Here is a 17,427-nt window from a genome sequence, read left to right as displayed (position 1 = left end):
ATCAAACATTCTTAAACCTTTCTCTCTTCACAAAAGCAAAGACAGACGAGATATTGGTTGAGCTAATTCAGCCTATTTAGTGTTAAACATGACATGTATGGTGCAACCAGACCACTCACACCTTCAGCAAGAATGATTTTTCATAGGTCAAGTAGAACACATACCTAATAAAAAATTCTGAATTGTTAGTATGAATTAATAAACAAACCTTCTGCGATTTTTGTACTTGACAATTACAGTTTTCAGATATGACAGCACAGCTACAAGTGCTCTATTACTGGACCTGCAATTTAACATCAGGGTTTTGATTTACCAGAGCCCTCAGCCTGATGGAGAATCCAGAATCCAGCGACCGGCTCTCTGATGGTCTTCACCGATGGTGGAATTTTGACCCCTCTGGAGTCAATGGCAAAACACTACATGGGTCAGGACTTCACTTAATAAATGTTCATCTTCCTCTGCTGCGAAATATGCTTGGCTGTATTTTATAATGATTTGTCATGTCTTTAATATGAGCGTACAATACACTCATGAAATATTAAATACATGTAAGATTTCAAAAGTATGCACTTACAATGCAAATTCTCTTACTAAGCAAACACCACATGATGCTAAGGAGCACCATGAGTCTTGCTAGGTATTAGATGAGTTTATCTCAACTGTGACAAAAATAATGCAAAAGCTAGTTTTTCCTGTCACCTTAAAAGACTAAGAAAGAATGGGTTTTAGAAATACCTGGTGAATTATTTTCTAAAATAAACCAATTTATTTCTAAAATAAACATTCATCCTGTCTTAACACAGGTGGATGTGCATATAGAAGCATACCATGATTTTATTTTTCCTTCATCAAACATGACTTTTTACAGTAACTTAAACATTCAGACAATCAAAAAATTGTATCACATACAGAACTCATTTGAGTATTTTCTAAGTTTTTTTTGAATTACGGCAATACACATCATAATGCAGACAGAACTGAGCAATAAGGCCATGTAATATTCTAAGACCTGCAGAAGTTAGAAACACTAGACGGGTGATGCTAAGACAACCGTTTTTTATTTGACGTTATTCTGATTCACCTACTCAAATTCTTAGTATACCTCAAAATTTAGATTCAATATTGAACTTCCTGATCAGTGAAACTCTCATGAGTTTAAAGAATTGTGGACTCCCCTCCTTTTTAGATTTCCAAGTACTTTTTTATTGAAAATTTCCTCTTGCTGATTGTTTTGTTTCAAAATTATTTCACAACAACACTTACAGGTTTCAGACTTTTGGCTTTTGTTATACACATTATATTTTGAGAGCACAATGTCCCCTACTGAAGTCAACTGTCGTACTGTGAATTCTGATCTCCTCAAATTTAACTCACTAATGTCATTCCCTACAGTCATAAACTATTCCTGTAAAACTATTTCTCCTTCAGTGGGGAATTAGATCTTGCTCTAATAACAAGGATTCAAAACAACAGTGAAATATTGTATTTTTCCAACAATTGTATATTTAGAACAGAACAGGTAGAAAAGATTGCAGCAGTTGTACTTGCAAGAGTTACTTCATTTTTAATTTGAGGAATATGCTTTACCAAGTTGGTTGACCTTAACCTCTCTGTGAGTAGAAAACTTCCCAGTAACTTTGCTCCTCTCTCTGACACTTTTTTTTTCATTAATTATGACTAGTGATCAATGTAGCCCAGACTTCACTGTGCAAAATTGTCCAAGCTCTGTTACCAATTAGCCTTATAATATAACCACCAAAACAGGGTATTAAAGTGGCATTGGTCTGTAAGTAAAATATGCTGAACAGTTCTAACTGTGTTCATGGTGCATTTACAACCTAAGTCATTGTTAACTGAAAATAAGGCAAGATCACCATTAGCCCAGTACGACACTGAGCCATTATCAGATTATGACAACAGAAAATGGATAATGGTCACTTAGCTGATTCATTTCCATTTTTCCAAATTTGTTTGTAAGACATTGGGCTATGGCAGTCTAATTTTAATTTTATCTGTAGAAATATTTTTCTGCAGTAACTAGACGCTATGTCTAAGACAGACCTGGAAAACACTCAAGGAAAGACGTTTCGGAGTTATATCATGAGAGAGTTATGCTCCCTCTTTAGACTACATCAGTGGCCCAAAGGAACAATAAATTCTGAGTGGTCAGCCTCCTAAGGATTTCATCAGTAAAAATGAAATTCCCAGATGGAGAGGAGCTGACATAGTAGAAGGAACTCAAATTCCATCCTACTCTGGAATGCAGTTCCACATTTCTGGAGAGCTCCATTTACATTATGAGAATGGCGAAAATGGAATGAAACTGTTGCAATGTTTTGGACCGTAGTTTCTAGAATATTTATTTTATTATTATTATTAGTCCTTGCAGGCAACACACCACCAAACTCCCTGCCGTGTTTTGAACTAAGTCTCAAAGGCATCAAAATTGGCATAATACTTTTGCCCTTTATTCCTCCCGTTCTCTTGGACCAGATGATTTTGCATTTAACTTGATCTATGATGCTTAAGTGTTTATTACACTGATGAAAAATACCTGCTTCAGGATACAAAAACACCTGAGGACCAATCATACCTTAAGTCAGTATGGTCCTGACAGAAGCCAGGTGATCAATTCCATCTACTGAACAGCCTTTTCTTTAGCACCAACAGAGTACGGATATTTGGACAGGACATATCTGTGCTTCCATTTGCCCTGTGCCTTTGTGACCAGCCTGATGTGTCCATGGCAGGGGGGACAGAAAGACATTCTTCATTCTGCATTAACATATGGGACAGCACTTTGATCTCCGAGATGGCTTCCGGGACTTTTCCATATGGCGCTGGATAATCACAGAATTAGGAAGTCCTAATTCTAAGGCATCCCCAGAAAACTGAGAGTTACTTATGTATGACGGACACCTGAGCCACTGTAGAGTAGAAATAATTCTCTACACATTTATACATACAATTAATGAAAGCGTGGTAAAGACACCCAAAACTTACATAGTCATGAAAGGCTTTTGCTTCACTTGAATGTTCACAGGTTTCCCGTCTCTCTGGAGCTGCACAGTAGAGATCCCAAAATACACTGCAAGTTAAGAAATTACAGAGATGGTGAGAAAACCATTGTAATACCCGTGTATGGTGTATACACACCACACATGCATATTCATATATAGAAACAGACACTTCCTCGCCAAGGGGTGAAAACACTTACCTCTATGGAAGAATTTAGCTTTATAAAACATCTATGAAGAATCAAGTGCTGCTATTTGATTCTCCGAGGCAAGCAGTGCTGTATTCCTTTCATATCATTATAGTATAGACCAAGAAGCTAGTCTAATATACAGGGTTTAAGGGTATGAAGCATATTACTGAAGCTCTGCATTTAACCTCATCCCTCTGGCAACTGCTGCAATCAACTTCCGTGAAGCACAGGAAGGAACGGATTCGTAATAACATAAAAACGCAAGAAACTGGAGAGAAAACTGGGAGTTCTTCCAACGTCCAATACTGTGCTTTAAACAAAAGTTCTCAGAAACAGGTGTATGGACAAGAGTAGGAAATAGATGGGTATGTTCTTGGGTTACGAAGAGTGAAAGGGAATTATGGTACTCCCATTGGTCTTCCTCCCTAACCCCCTTCAAATAGAGTTATGCACAAATCAGTTCTAACACAAAGTTTCTGGAATGAAATTATGTGTACGCTAGAACAATTAAAAGAATAAAACTTCTTGGAGTTTCATAGCGTTTCTTTATTGTTTTAGACTTAATATTCTGTAACTTAATCCAGCACCGTAACAAGGAATTGTGGAAAATTTGAGCACTCTGCTGCAGACAACCGAAATTAAGGATAATGCAGACATCAGAGATACAAGGAAGATGTTCTCCTTGCCAGGCTTCCATCACATAGCTAAAAGCTATGAAAGAAAGATCAATGAAAAAAATGCCACCTTCCATGCAGCTGTATGCAGCACTTGGGTTTTTGTGTTCAAATGGGACCATGGCTAAATAGCAGTGACTATGAGCACTCTTTTCCCCTTGGGAATTCTATACGCACATGTGTGTCTCTGCACACTAGTATATATAAGCAAATGGTATCATGCACAAAAAATTACAAGTCAACCCCATGTTTACATGTATTCTGAGCTGAGAGAAACTGTGCAAATGCAGACACCGCAGCATCAAGCCCATGCTACTGCACGCTGCCTCTCAAAAAGGCTGGTAGCTGGGGTTCAGCTAATTACTTTCATATGCTATTCCTGTGACCAGAATGTGGACTGAAGACAGAGGAAGCTCACATCTATATGCAAAGTCTCTGTATATACTTTTTTTTTCCAAATGTAGTTATGTGGAATATGTAGAATGATCTCTTAAATGCACAATTTAGTAGAAGGTAGTGAAGAAAGAAATGCAGGCCACCTTCTTTCAAAGACGTTTTCTTATCAATGCACTATGCAACGTTTCTTTTCCTGTATCTAATATCTGTATCTTTTTCCCTATGTAATTTTCTGTTCTTTCATTCCTTAACAAGAAAATGGTTCTTGATCCTCATCTTCACATTCCTTTTACAACGTTCACCTGAATTTCTTGCCTCCAGCTGCTGGAACTTGCAATCGACATATTGTAGAAATCAGAGGAAAAGAAAATTGATACTTACCACCACCAGGAATGCAAGAATCCTGGGGGCTCCCCCAGTGTGATGTTTTTTTCCCATCTTATCTAAAACAAAACAATAAAAACAGAGGTGTACATTTTTGTGATCATTGTAACTAGAAAGCATTTCATAATTCAGGCAGATAGCAAAAAGAGAAAGAAGAAAAGATTTCCTAGTTATGAAAGGCTTTATCATCATAAATCTGGATGGCCATATTACTTACTTTATTACACTTATTAACACAGCTGATACTTAAAATATGCTTTTCTTATTCTAGGAAAGCATGTTTTAGAATTTTTTTAATTTTAGATTCTGTATAGAATTTTATTAACGACATATTTTGTATCACTCCACCACTGAGACGTGCATTATTTTAAGGTCAAAAATGCATGACCCCCCCCAAAAAAAGTGTTAAAAAGTACCCTTAAAATGATCTAAAAGATTTTCCAGTTGCACTAAGGAAAACAGAGAAGACACAGAACTAATGTTACTGGTTCAGCAGGTGGCAGTCTTCCCTCCGCATCCAAAGCGAGCCAGTGTTTTATAATCCTCAAGGAGTGCTTTACTGTTAGAGGTAATGTGGCAAATACGAGCAGCATCAGAGTTATAACTCAGTTTCCCACCACTCAGTGAAAATGGAAAGCTGGTTTGGCTTGGTTTGTCTGCACTGGCAATGTCTCCTGACAGAGCTGTACTGGCTGTGACTTCTTTCCCACCCAGGAAGCCTGGTTTGTTTAACGCTGTTTTCAAAGGAAATGCAGTTTAAGAACTCTTGCCCCGACTTCATCAGCGAACCTCTTAGACCACATAATGCGTGGTGACAGCGTTCTGTCTCTCTGCAATCCTTCCCAAACGCTGCATATTAACTACGATCACACAACCATTTTATCAACGCCATAGTCATTCGTTTGTCCTTAAACTACAAAATTAAGTCGTTTGGACTACAAAAAAACCCGTGTAACTGCTGAAGGAGCTCTGTTGCAAATAACTGGAGGTCCTGCAGAAATCCACGCAATACTGTACAGAAGAATGTCTCGTGTTAAAACTGGGTGAAACAAGGGCGTTGCATGCACTCCAAATTCCTGCAACAACTACACATAGCATTATTTCCTGCCCAATTTTGTAAAAAAAAGTTGCTCAAACACAAACCATATTCTGCTCCAGAGACAGAAGTAATGGCAGGCAAAAAAAAAATTGTTTTAATGAAATTAAGCATTTCATTAATGCCTTAATATGAAAAGTATTTAAAGATATATATAAAAAAGTACATAAAAGCTAACTATAAAAGGTAGATACAGTGTTCATAATGCAAGAGGCACTGGTAAAGCTGGCATTTTCCAAAAGTGACTAAAACTTTGATTCTCAACCTCAACTTGATTTCCACATCCAATTCTTAAGAAATTTAAACACATACAAGTTCTGTCAATAGCTTGCAGGAAAACAGTATGTAATTCATACACCTAAAAATGTTCTTTCCACTCATACGAAGTAACCTAGCATAATTTTGATATATATTATTTGAATACAACTATTCAAAAATAATTTTGCTACTTCAAAACTATTTTTAAAAGGTAACCTTGAAGCACTGTCACTTCTGTTGGTAAAGTTGGCAGAATGAACCAAATTAATTGGGCTTAACCCCCCACCACATAATAACAGTTAATATATTAAAAGCACTTTTAAAAAGCTCCTGCTTAAGCACTGGCAGATAAAAATATTAATAAAAATGAAAAATATAAATAAAATCCAAAGCTACTACAAAGGTATTACGCACTCTTCAAACACACTCTGCTGAGGAATGATTGCTCCTCACAAGCACTAGGAATGGCTTGGAAGAACTTGTGTTGATCAGCAGGAATACACAGTTCTTGTGAGAAGTGTCAGAAGCGACATAATGAAGAGATGCAACAAAACCAAAAAATTGTTCCTGAAGTTGAAAAACCATTCAGTTAAGAGCAAAAATTATGTCTGTGTAGAAAGCTCTCACTATGTCTAAGCAGTATTCATGCTCTTCAAAGCAGGGCTTGATGAGGAAATTACCCAATTCACAGGTCTTATGCTGGTCCTTTTTGACAGGACTTATTTCATATTGAGAAATTTATTCAGAGAAGGAGCCTGAAGGGAATGTGGAAGTTTGAGACTTGTTTGAAGGGGTTTTATTTTGTTTTTCGAAAAATACATACTTCTGTCCTACATGGCAGATGTCAAGTCTGTCTGACCACAGAGACTTAAGAAGATTCATAAAGAGTTATTAATTTTAGAAAAATACCCTCACTGTCAACTGTATCGATTAAGCTCAAAACCGGTGATTGATTAACTGGGAAATACCCACCTTCCTGGTCCAGGCAAGCTGATGGGAATTATTCCTCCAAGGCTAGAACCTAACTTCAAGGGTAGAAAATACGTGGGGTAAGGATCAGCTCTTCAAGGAGAACATAGCAGCTGGGACAGCAAAGGAAAGATCCTGGAGCAGAACAGCTTCTTTTGTTTCAAAAATGTGTGTATCCCATCTGAATAACTCTCATAAGCAATGACACACTTTAGATGAAAGCTAGCTGTGCTAGCCCCTTGCCATTTTGCCACTCGTATGATGAATGGGTACGAAACAGCTGTTGAGTTACTTCAACCCAGTACTTTATCCTGTGTCTCCTGGAAGGAAGTACATTTGCAGATCAAGATAGAAGAGTTACAGCCAACAAACTCAGGAGATCTCTGCTATCAAGAGATCCAGGAAAATGCTAGATGGGCTTGAGGTCCTATGTTTTAGAGATGAAGGCAACAAAGCTTTGAAGGCTGTACTCAACAAGGATCACAAAGCACAGTTCACCTTCTAACTGAATGATCAGCAGAGGACTTCTAGACCTTACTGACTGTCCTGGTTTCGGCTGGGATAGAGTTATTTTCTTCCTAGTAGCTGGTAAGTGCTGTGTTTTGGATTTAGGATGAGAAGAATGTTGATAACACACTGGTGTTTTAGTTGTTGCTAAGTAGCACATTCACGCTAGTCAAGGATTTTTCAGCTTCCCATGCTCGGGTGGGTGCACGAGAAGCTGGGAGGGAGCATAGCCAGGACAGCTCACCCAAACTGGCCAATGGGGTATTCCATACCATGTGACGTCATGCTCAGTAAACTGGGGGAGTTGGCTGGGGTGCAGCGGCCGCTGCTCAGGGACTGGCTGGGCATCAGTCGTTGGGTGGTGAGCAATTGCATTGTGCATCACTTATTTTGTTGTCCTGGTTTCGGCTGGGATAGGGTTAAATTTCTTCCTAGTGCTGTGTTTTGGATTTAGTATGAGGAGAATGTTGATAATGCACTGATGTTTTCAGTTGTTGCTAAGTGCCCTCCTAGTCCAAGGACAGCTCCCGTGCCTACTGACTGAGCTAGGTACACAAGATGGGAGGGAACATAATCAGGACAGCCAGCCCAGCTGGCCAATGGGGTATTCCATACCATGTGACGTCATGCACAGTATATGAACGGCAGGCGTGATCCAGGAAGTAGCGATTGCTACTTGGTAATCAGTCAGCGCGGGTGGTGAGCAATTGCATTGTGCATCACTCATTTTATATACTCTACCACTATTATTATTATTTTCCCCTTTCTCTTTTATTAAACTGTCTTTATCTCAACCCACGAGTTTTTCTCACTTTTACCTTCCAATTCTCTCCCTGTCCCACTGTGAGGCGGGGGGGGGAGTGGGTGAGCCAGCGGCTGTGCCATTTTTTGGCTGTCTGCCAGATTAAACCACGACATTTGTATATTCTTCTATCATTATTTTCCCTTCTTTTTCTGTTCTATTAAACTGTCTTTATCTTAATCCACGAATTTTACTTTTTTTTTGATTCTCTCCCCTATCCCACTGCGGGGGGGAATGAGCGAGCGGCTGTGTGGTGTTCAGCTGCCTGCCAGGTTAAAGCACAACAGTGACTCACAGAATCACAGAACAGCTCAGGTTGGAAGGACCTGCTACAGCCCTTTGTGGGAAAGGGAGCCTAGATGAGATTACCTAGCACCCCGTCCAGCTGCATCTTGAAAACCTCCAGTGATGGGGACCCTACCATGTCCCTGAGAAGGTTGTTCCAGTGAATAATTGTTCTTGCTGTAGAAGAAAAAAATTTCTCTCTCGTATCAAGATGAAACCCCTCCCTGTGCAAGTTGTACCCATTGCCAAGAGAGGGCATGGCAGAGAGGGCATTGAGCCCAAACAGCCATGCTTTTTAAGGAGGGACCAAACCAATACAAATTTCCTCCTCTGCCACCCGGGTGTCTCCTACACCTGAAGTACTCTCACAACACAAGCTCGCCGCAACAGGGCAATTGCTTCTCAACAGCCATGAGCCAGAAAAGGACAAAAACCACACGGAAAATCGTAACTTTCCTTACATCATAAATTAGCTAGAAGACTTTTTTTGCGCTTCTCTCAACTGATGTTCTCTTGTTTTTATCCCATATGCCAACACTCACTCTCTAACATAAACAGCTGACTCATATGGGGTACAGAGTTGGGTGGTTTTGTGGTTTACAGGACTGAATGGGCATTACAATGTTAAGACCTGTCTACTACAGATCGACTACCATTTTTTTTCTGTTACTTTTACCACTTGCCATTTAACTTGTGCATTTTAGTTTATCTTCTCCAAGCCGTACTAGTGTACAGTTTTCTCAATCTGAACCTGTCCGCCCAAATATAGTTTTTCCCAGGTTTCTCCGTATCAGTGATAACTGCCTCTAGTTCCAATGTACAACCATTCACAATACCAAAAGTATTGTCAGCATAATATTTACCCTTCTGAGGTAAATAAACTCACAGCTGTGTGTGAAATCTAACAGACACCTCATACCAACTCTATACATTATTTGTCCCTGCCCTGTGTTTACCGTCTTTTGCCTAGTAGTAGTTTTAATTTGAAAGATTTTATATATATCCTCCTATTACAGTCATTCAGATCTGAGAGTTTCTCTATAACCCAAGATTGAATTAGTTTTAAAAGCTAAGTTTCAAGACACTGTATTGAATGTTTTCTAGAAATCCAAATGTCATACCAGTTATACTTCTGCCAACTGCTCATTTTGCAAATATATCATGAAACCAAAATGAGCAAAGTGAATCTTGCATGGGGTATTGTTGACAAATGACAGCTCTTTTGGAAAAAACAAGATGATACTCTCCATTCTTTTCTCTTATTTTTCCATTGCTCTTCCAAAGAGAAAAAAAAATTGTCAAAAACATAGTTTACTATAAACACAAACCGATAGTACCACAATTCTACCCCTTTTCCTTCTCTCTGCTACCTGAATTTTCTATAAACACCACAAACAATGCTCCAGGTTCTCACCCTCCCCTCTCCCACCTCCAAAATGTCATCAGCAGTATAGTAATTTTATTAGCTTTTGGAGGAGAATCAGTTGAAGCAGCAACCTTTTCTAGTACAGCATTTTGCCTATTTTTTCGTCACTTCTGCTCACTATTCAACTATTATTACTATCTTAAATGTTCTCATCAAAGAAAGATTAAAAATAATAATAAATCCAAAAGACCTCAATATGCTTGGCATACATGTATTTTTGCATCCCAGAGTAAACGTAAAATGCTAAGGAGACATAATTTACTTCAATCTTCAAAAGATGCATACAAAAAGTCTTTGAAAGGCTATGAAAAATAATAACTATTGTGTAAAGGTAAAAATTCCATTAGCAGTTGAAAGTGTTTAAGAAACAGGACCTAAATGTTTGTAGTCGTAATTCATTTGCCAGATGAAAAGAAGTTAAATGGTTAGAAGCATGGTAAGAACACACAGAGAGGTCAGCAGTGCTTAAGAGAATGAGAACTGCAAGTGTGTGACAGTAGGATGCAAAATACTTGATCACTGTGTATTTTGGAAGGGTACACCATTCACAATTGGAGGAAGGTAATCAAAAAAAAGTATCGTCAGTGCATTCTCCAACATACACATTTATTACAGAAAATAGATGAATCTTTCCCCAATGCAAATCACAGAACAGGGATAACAAATCACAGCAGAAATAGTTACGCAAAGGCATGTTAAATGACATGGCAAACTGGCTTCTGCAGAATCAGAAATCTATGCTGATCAATTAAACAGAAATTCAAGGTTGTCACTGCTGTTTATTCTAGACCAATGTGTATTTATTTCACTTGCACACACTGGAAAGTTGTGTAAGGAAAAAAAGGATGGGGAAACGTACCTCTGATAAAAAAGTCTGGGCTGATTTCTGTGCTCCTACATGGAGCAGATATTCATATACGTACAGTGCTAATCTGAAAAATAAACAAAAAGGACAATATTTAGTATTGTGCATTTGTTTGTTCCCCTTCTTTAGAAACAAAGGATTATCAGAAGTTTGAGGTGCACTCCATTGTCTTTCACAAACTACCATATACTGAACATGTCGAATCTACTGTCTATACCAGAACTTTTAAAGTAGACATGTAGGTCAATCTGAGCAGAGTTGTTTAAATAGTAGTTAATTAAATATTATTAAACCCCCAAATTACTTAATGTCAACATTTTTAATGATATTTGGACAAGTGCCCAGTAAGATAACAACTGCCCTAGTGCTGCTCTGTATTTGCCCACTGTGCTTACTGTAAGCATGATATATATGTACAGCAACACCGATTATTTTTCCAGATCAAATTTTTTTACATATGGAATGGGTCAAGCTGTTAGCACACTTGAACAATAGCCTGTGTTTATTCAAAGAACGTGCAAGCTTTGGGCTGCATCAGGAAAAGTAATCCCAGCATCCATCTGCGGCATGCAGTACAACCACCTTTCTCAAGCAAAGTGCAAACAGTTTTAGATTCATTCAGACTTGTGCATCTAGGAGCTCTGACGACAAAAGAGCTACAAAGGACTCTCACAGCTCCCGAAGGAGCTTCCCAAAAAGTGATCTTCAGCACCAGGGCACCTCTCCAACTAAGTCCAAAGAGCTGGAATAAGGATCTCACTGCAGAAAGAGGACTCGCTCCCCACTGCAACTTGGGCTGGGAAGCCCTGTTCAGCAATCCAAGAAGAGGGGAGCTGTAACAACAACCAATTTCTATTGATGTAGGCTATGCAGGCTAGATCTGAATGAGAAATCCAAAGAAGTAACACTTCCTATTCCTCAGCTGACTCTCCAGAGAGGTTCCTGTCTGTCTGCATGTTTCAAGTCTTTCAAAATTAAATCTTGTTTAAAAGGATGATTTAATAATGATGCTTGGAAATTGTCTATAAAACATTTCAGTCCGAGAAAAGAAAAGAAAGTCAGGCTGTGTGTCTTTTAAATTTGGTAGCTGAACTGTTTTTAGTAAGTAAAATGTATTTGCATGCACTTCATGGTACATCACTATTCTTATTTGAAACATTTTACAATTCCTATTCAAAAATATGTAGTTTAACTAAAGAAAACAGAGAGGCAGAGAATATCTATTTTCCTGTTACTGTTCAAAACGTTATGCAGTATTAGATGAGATAACTGTCATCATGGCACTGACAGAGTAGTAATTATTGCAGTAACCTATTAAGTGTGAAATTTTAAAATCTAGGAGAGGCATTCCATTAAAATTTTCATTAGTTGTTTATACTTCGTACATGCAATAAATGCACTACTTTACTCTCTCGCCAACTTCAAAAGCAAAAATGTACTTTTTTCCTCAAATTTAAGAAAAAAAATTAAATTGATATTCACACATGACTGATTTTAGTTTGAACTAGTTGAGAAGGGTCGTATCCACTTTCTCATTCCAGTATTTTACAAAACAGTTATTTATTAGTTTGTATTGTGCCGTATCAGCAAACGGAGAGCTCAGAGCGCTAGGCAGAAAGCACTTGGTTCTTCTAACAGAGCACAGTACGATCCAGAGCTCACTGCGAAGCAGCTCAGAGAGGATGCAGTGATATGCCTCTGAAAGCACTGTGGAGAGAGAGGATCACGTACTACTCTCTAGCCTCTCATCCCAAAGCACAACTGCATCTGTCCAAAAAAAAAAAAAAAAAAAAAAAAAAAAGTCACATCTTGTTGACTTAATTCTTCCCAGTTCAACTATCATTCAATTTTTAAGCAATAAATGGTTGTAGACAAAATCTAAGATCTAAGAAAGACATAACAGGCAGAGAGGAAGCACTTTCTACGACAGCCAAGATGACTTCAATACCCAGTAGCGCTTTAAAGCATCGCATTTGTCTTCCGAGATTCCCTTTTTTGTTCTTATCAAAACATGAAGCCTGCAGTCCAGATAAAAGGATTTGCGTGAGCAAAAGCTACCCCGCAAAGGAAAGCGAAGCAGCACAAAACCCAGGAGTTTATTGCAGGCACACCACCTTCCTAAGTCTGCCATCTGTGGAAGGCTTTAGCAAATACTGCACCATGATACCCAAATTGACAGCGCAATACTTTAATATTGAGAAAGATTTGTGAGTCTCATCTCAGGACTGCTGGAGTCTACCTGCAAAACACGGTGCACGCAGCTGTGCTCCAGCACAAGGCAACATCGCTACCCTGTGCCCATCTTCGCTGGCCCAAAATATCCGGGACATTTCAACGCTGCAAAAAAGACAACCCTAAAACTTTGACTTAAACACATGGAATGTGCTAATTAAGCGTAATTAAAACTTTAACAACATCTCCAACTCTTTGACATGCATTGTTACATCTTGGTGTAAACATACTAGCAGTGAAATGAAATGGTGAAACAACTGTGTTTATTAAGTGTGAGGGTTAAACATGGCAGATTTCAGGAAAAGAATAAATATTCCAGGTTTCAGGCTTCCACGTTGATCCACCTGTGGTAAATTAAGAGCAGGACCATGCTGGCAAGGGGACTGCCTGGCTCCTGTGACAGGAAAACCGAGACCACCTTCCATAGAATCATAGAATCATTAAGGTTGGAAAAGACCTCTAAGATCATCGTGTCCAACCGTCAACCCAACACACCATGCCCACTAAACCATGTCCCTAAGGGCCTCATCTACTCGTCTTTTAAATACCTCCAGGGATGGTGACTCAACCACTTCCCTGGGCAGCCTGTTCCAAGGCTTGACCACTCTTCCACAAACAGATGCAAGACAGAACGCACAACACAAAATAACCCGACTGGGTCTTATTAGATCTAAATCGCTGGCCCGTCCCTAGTTATTATGCTGTCAGGAAGTCTTTACAGAAGTTAACAATGTTACAGCTTTATTCAGAAATAAATGCTTTTACCACCGAGATCAAAAGAAAGATACTCATGTTTTACTGCATTAGTTGCAGCAAAAAGATCAATGGAAACTGATGCTCTAGGTAAGACAGCAAAGAAACCCCCAAAAGATGCAACACTGTGTAACAAGGAGCATTACCAGATATACAAACTTTAACTACAGCATAAAACCAAAGTAAGATAAAAACGGCTACATTCCAAATGTGTAAAATTAACAAATGAATAAACTATTCAACATCTGAGCAGAAGACTAAGAAAATAATAGTGAGATGGTCTTCAACACCAAAGGACTTGGGTTTGAATTGGCATTTTAAAAGACAGTTTTTACTCATTAAACTGGTGTGAGAAACCGTATAAAAGCAGCAAGGAAACATATGTTAAATTTTCACATTTGCATACTTGTTGGCATCCCATGAGTAATGTGAGGAAAAAATATTTCCAATCAATTTGTGATAATGCTGAAGTACTTTTTGTTAAAAACATGCCATAGGCCAGAGTTCCCCCTCCCCGCCAAGACAATTAGACTACACATTCATCTATGGCCTGATGATACATTCACTCTATTAAAAAAAAAAAAAGTTTCTGACTAGCTCTTACCGCTACAGTGCTCATTTTGCTAAGCTGGTGTGTTTTGCTTGAAATTTCTGCTCTAATTGAACAAGGCATTCATACATCCTACAAGTATCCTCCTGAACTCCAAAGAGAAGAACCATTTAACCAGTTCTAGTCAACCAGTTGTCAGAATATTGCCAGGAAATAAACAGTAATCACGCTAACTGTGCTGTGGAAATGACCTTCTTACATGTTCAGGTGGGAAGATGCAATTAGCTTGATGAGAACTTACAACCAAAGCCCTGCAGCAATATGTCCATTGATGAAAACTAAGTGGTAAACTCCCCCAATTCCGAATCAAAAGACTAAGACAACACCTAACTTTCCATAAAAGGCAGTGAGAACCTGAAAGCACCGCGTTCACCTTATCAGTTTTTGGTATCTAACTTAGGTGCTCCGAGTCACACTCCCTGGCAAGCTCCATTGACTACATGTAGGGTACTCAACTGGTTGTTCAGACGAACATATGTTTACAGAAGAAGAGCTCAAGTTATTATCACAAAGTTTTTCAGGAAATAATTTGTCCATGAAAGGTAAAACAGTACTATCTTTGTTTCGTTCCATAAGAAGACGTGTACTGAAAAAGCTTCTGTCTCAACCTAAGACTGAACTTCAAGCACTGCGTTTGGTTTATCATTATTTCTAAGGAGACAGAGAACAAAAGGAGAATGGCCACAATTCTCCATGAAGTTCAAAAGCTGGGCTTAGAAGAGTAAGGAATTGCAATAAATTAGCTTCCGCTTTCTCTCGAAAGCTGCCCAGTAAACCTGGCAGAAGCAGGCAACTATGACACACAGCTTCAAGCAGTTGAGAAGTCGTGCAGTTGCTTTCACTGTTTTATTAGCCACATGTCATAACTCAAAATACATGTAATTTAACTGAGGGTACAGTGGTGTATAACCATTATCCAGAAAGTTAGAAAATCAATGTGATGGAGCAAGAGCCTGCAGCTCCCCAGCTTTGGCAGCGTGTCAAAGCAGGGTCCAGGTACCGCACCTGCCTGCCGCAGCACCGACAGCCAGCTCACCGCTGCGATAAGCCAGTGCCGCCTCTTCGCCACAAGATCTACAATAGCGAACGACTGCACATGACAGAAATGTCCCTAGATGCTACCACCTCCTCTGCCAGCGATAGACATTATGCTGTTAACATCCGATGCTGGATGTGGGGAAGAAAAAAAAATTATCTATAATGGGAATGTGGCAGATCTGAGCATTACCAAGATAGATCTAGCATTTTTGGGTTGTTAATACTTAATTTTTTAAAACTATTCCGGCATAGAAAATTCGGCATATGACACACCATTCATTTAACTTTTGGTTTTTTAAACAGTAATTAAAAAACACAATGAAAACCAGTAGATCAATATCCATACATAATTTTTAGTTTGTGTGAAGAAGAATGAAGCAGCTGAGAAACATTTAAGAGTAGCTCCATAGAATAGAACTTAAATGTTCTTCTCTGTGTTTCAGGAGACTTGCAGTATTCCAAATCACTATTCTGACCTATACAGAGAAACAGCTTTTTTTTGTTTCCAAAAAAAGGTATATAGACTTCATTTCAAATCCAGAGACTCCTAGGATTCTCACTCATTTAATATCCAAAATATAAACCTCATTCTCTGAAGTAAGAGAAAGTAGCACTAAATCTGTATTTTAAATATAATACAATAGCTAAAAACATCTCAGATTTGGGGTTTCTTGAACAAATTTTCTTAATCCATCAATCCAGTACTTTAAAAACTGCTCTGAAGCTCTTGATGGCGAGCTGGTTTTGCTAAGTTTCAAGTAACAATGGCAAACAATTTTTTTTAGGATAGTTTCATATCTTTAACAGACATGTATGCCAAACCACTCTTTCTCCCCGACTTGATCATACTGACAGTCATCTTCCTGTCTCTCTCTCCCTCCCCATGCATTTATATATGAATATAATTTTTCCCTATATATTTTTTATATATTTTTTTTTCGTATATACATATGTATATACATATAATCTTTTCCTATACATCTCATCTGAGATTTGGGTGATTCAGTCCGCTGTTGATTATCCACGATAAGAGCGGCCTGGGACAAGAGACCACGCGGCCGTGCTGGCTGCAGAAGTGCTTTGCTGCTCAAAGCCGAACCCCGCAGAGCCACGGGTGCGTACCTCTCCTCAACTTCCCTGAACGGTGGGAAGGTCAGTTTGGATGCAGCATCAAACTCGAGCTACACCCCAAGAATTTAGTTACGCTTTTCCATTTGCTGAGGCAGGTACGTTAGCAACAGCCTCGACATTACAGTGATTTATCTGCACACACGCCCCTAGCACATCAGCGCTCCCAGGCATGCCGCTTCACCCACACGTAATTTACGTTTTGGTTTGTTTAGCTTGAGGCCAGCAGACTGCTCTTTTCAAGAACCCCTAATCGTGCCAGTCTACTGTTTTATTTCCAGCTCAAAACATGATTTATGTTAATGTTAGTGCTCTGTATCCTACCAACAATGTGATCAGTTTTCTTAGAAACACCTGGGTATTAAACCAAACGCTGGTCTGAGGAAACAGTATGTCCCAAAGGAGATACTCAGTGTTTGTGTGGCTACTCGCGCTGCCTTTTCTCAGAGCTCCTACCACAGCCCTGCAAACGCAGGCAGCATAAAGTGTATGTATTTGACATTATGCATAACCACTTACTTCTTCCTCTGCGGACAGCAGAAAACATTCTCCTTGTATGCGTCTAAATATTTGGGGCTTATACCCAGTGCCATAATGAACAGTGGCCTCAGTGCTTTCTCTTAGGCTGACAGTGCTTTCCAAATAAGCTGATCTTTCTCCTCGCTTATTCTGGTTTTACAGATAGGGAAAGCCTTCCCCTACCATGATTCCAGAAAGGTACTCTCAACACCTCTAGCTCTCTTCCACTCGACTGCTTGCAAGATGTCCTGAAAATACGCCTTGTTAATTCTGCTCA

General features: G+C 39.0%; 1 protein-coding gene across 14 annotated transcripts in view; it reads right to left on the bottom strand.

The window, feature by feature from the left end:
• Positions 1–17,427, bottom strand: part of SSBP2 (single stranded DNA binding protein 2) — a 190,681-nt gene that overhangs the window by 138,537 nt on the left and 34,717 nt on the right. For 11 of the 14 annotated variants that reach the window (XM_075136979.1, XM_075136975.1, XM_075136983.1 and 8 more), the window contains exons 2-4: positions 10,865–10,937; positions 4,660–4,721; positions 3,004–3,088 (exon numbers count right to left, since the gene is read on the bottom strand). In XM_075136979.1, coding sequence (XP_074993080.1) covers positions 3,004–3,088; positions 4,660–4,721; positions 10,865–10,937 — 220 coding nt within the window. Of the gene's footprint in view, positions 1–3,003; positions 3,089–4,659; positions 4,722–8,663; positions 8,757–10,864; positions 10,938–17,427 lie in introns of all 14 variants that reach the window. The other 3 variants (XM_075136986.1, XM_075136988.1, XM_075136985.1) reach the window with 2 other exon arrangements.

The sequence above is a fragment of the Calonectris borealis genome, chromosome Z, assembly GCF_964195595.1.
Source record: "Calonectris borealis chromosome Z, bCalBor7.hap1.2, whole genome shotgun sequence".
Lineage (NCBI taxonomy): Eukaryota > Metazoa > Chordata > Aves > Procellariiformes > Procellariidae > Calonectris > Calonectris borealis.
This window is presented reverse-complemented; position numbering and strand designations above follow the sequence as displayed.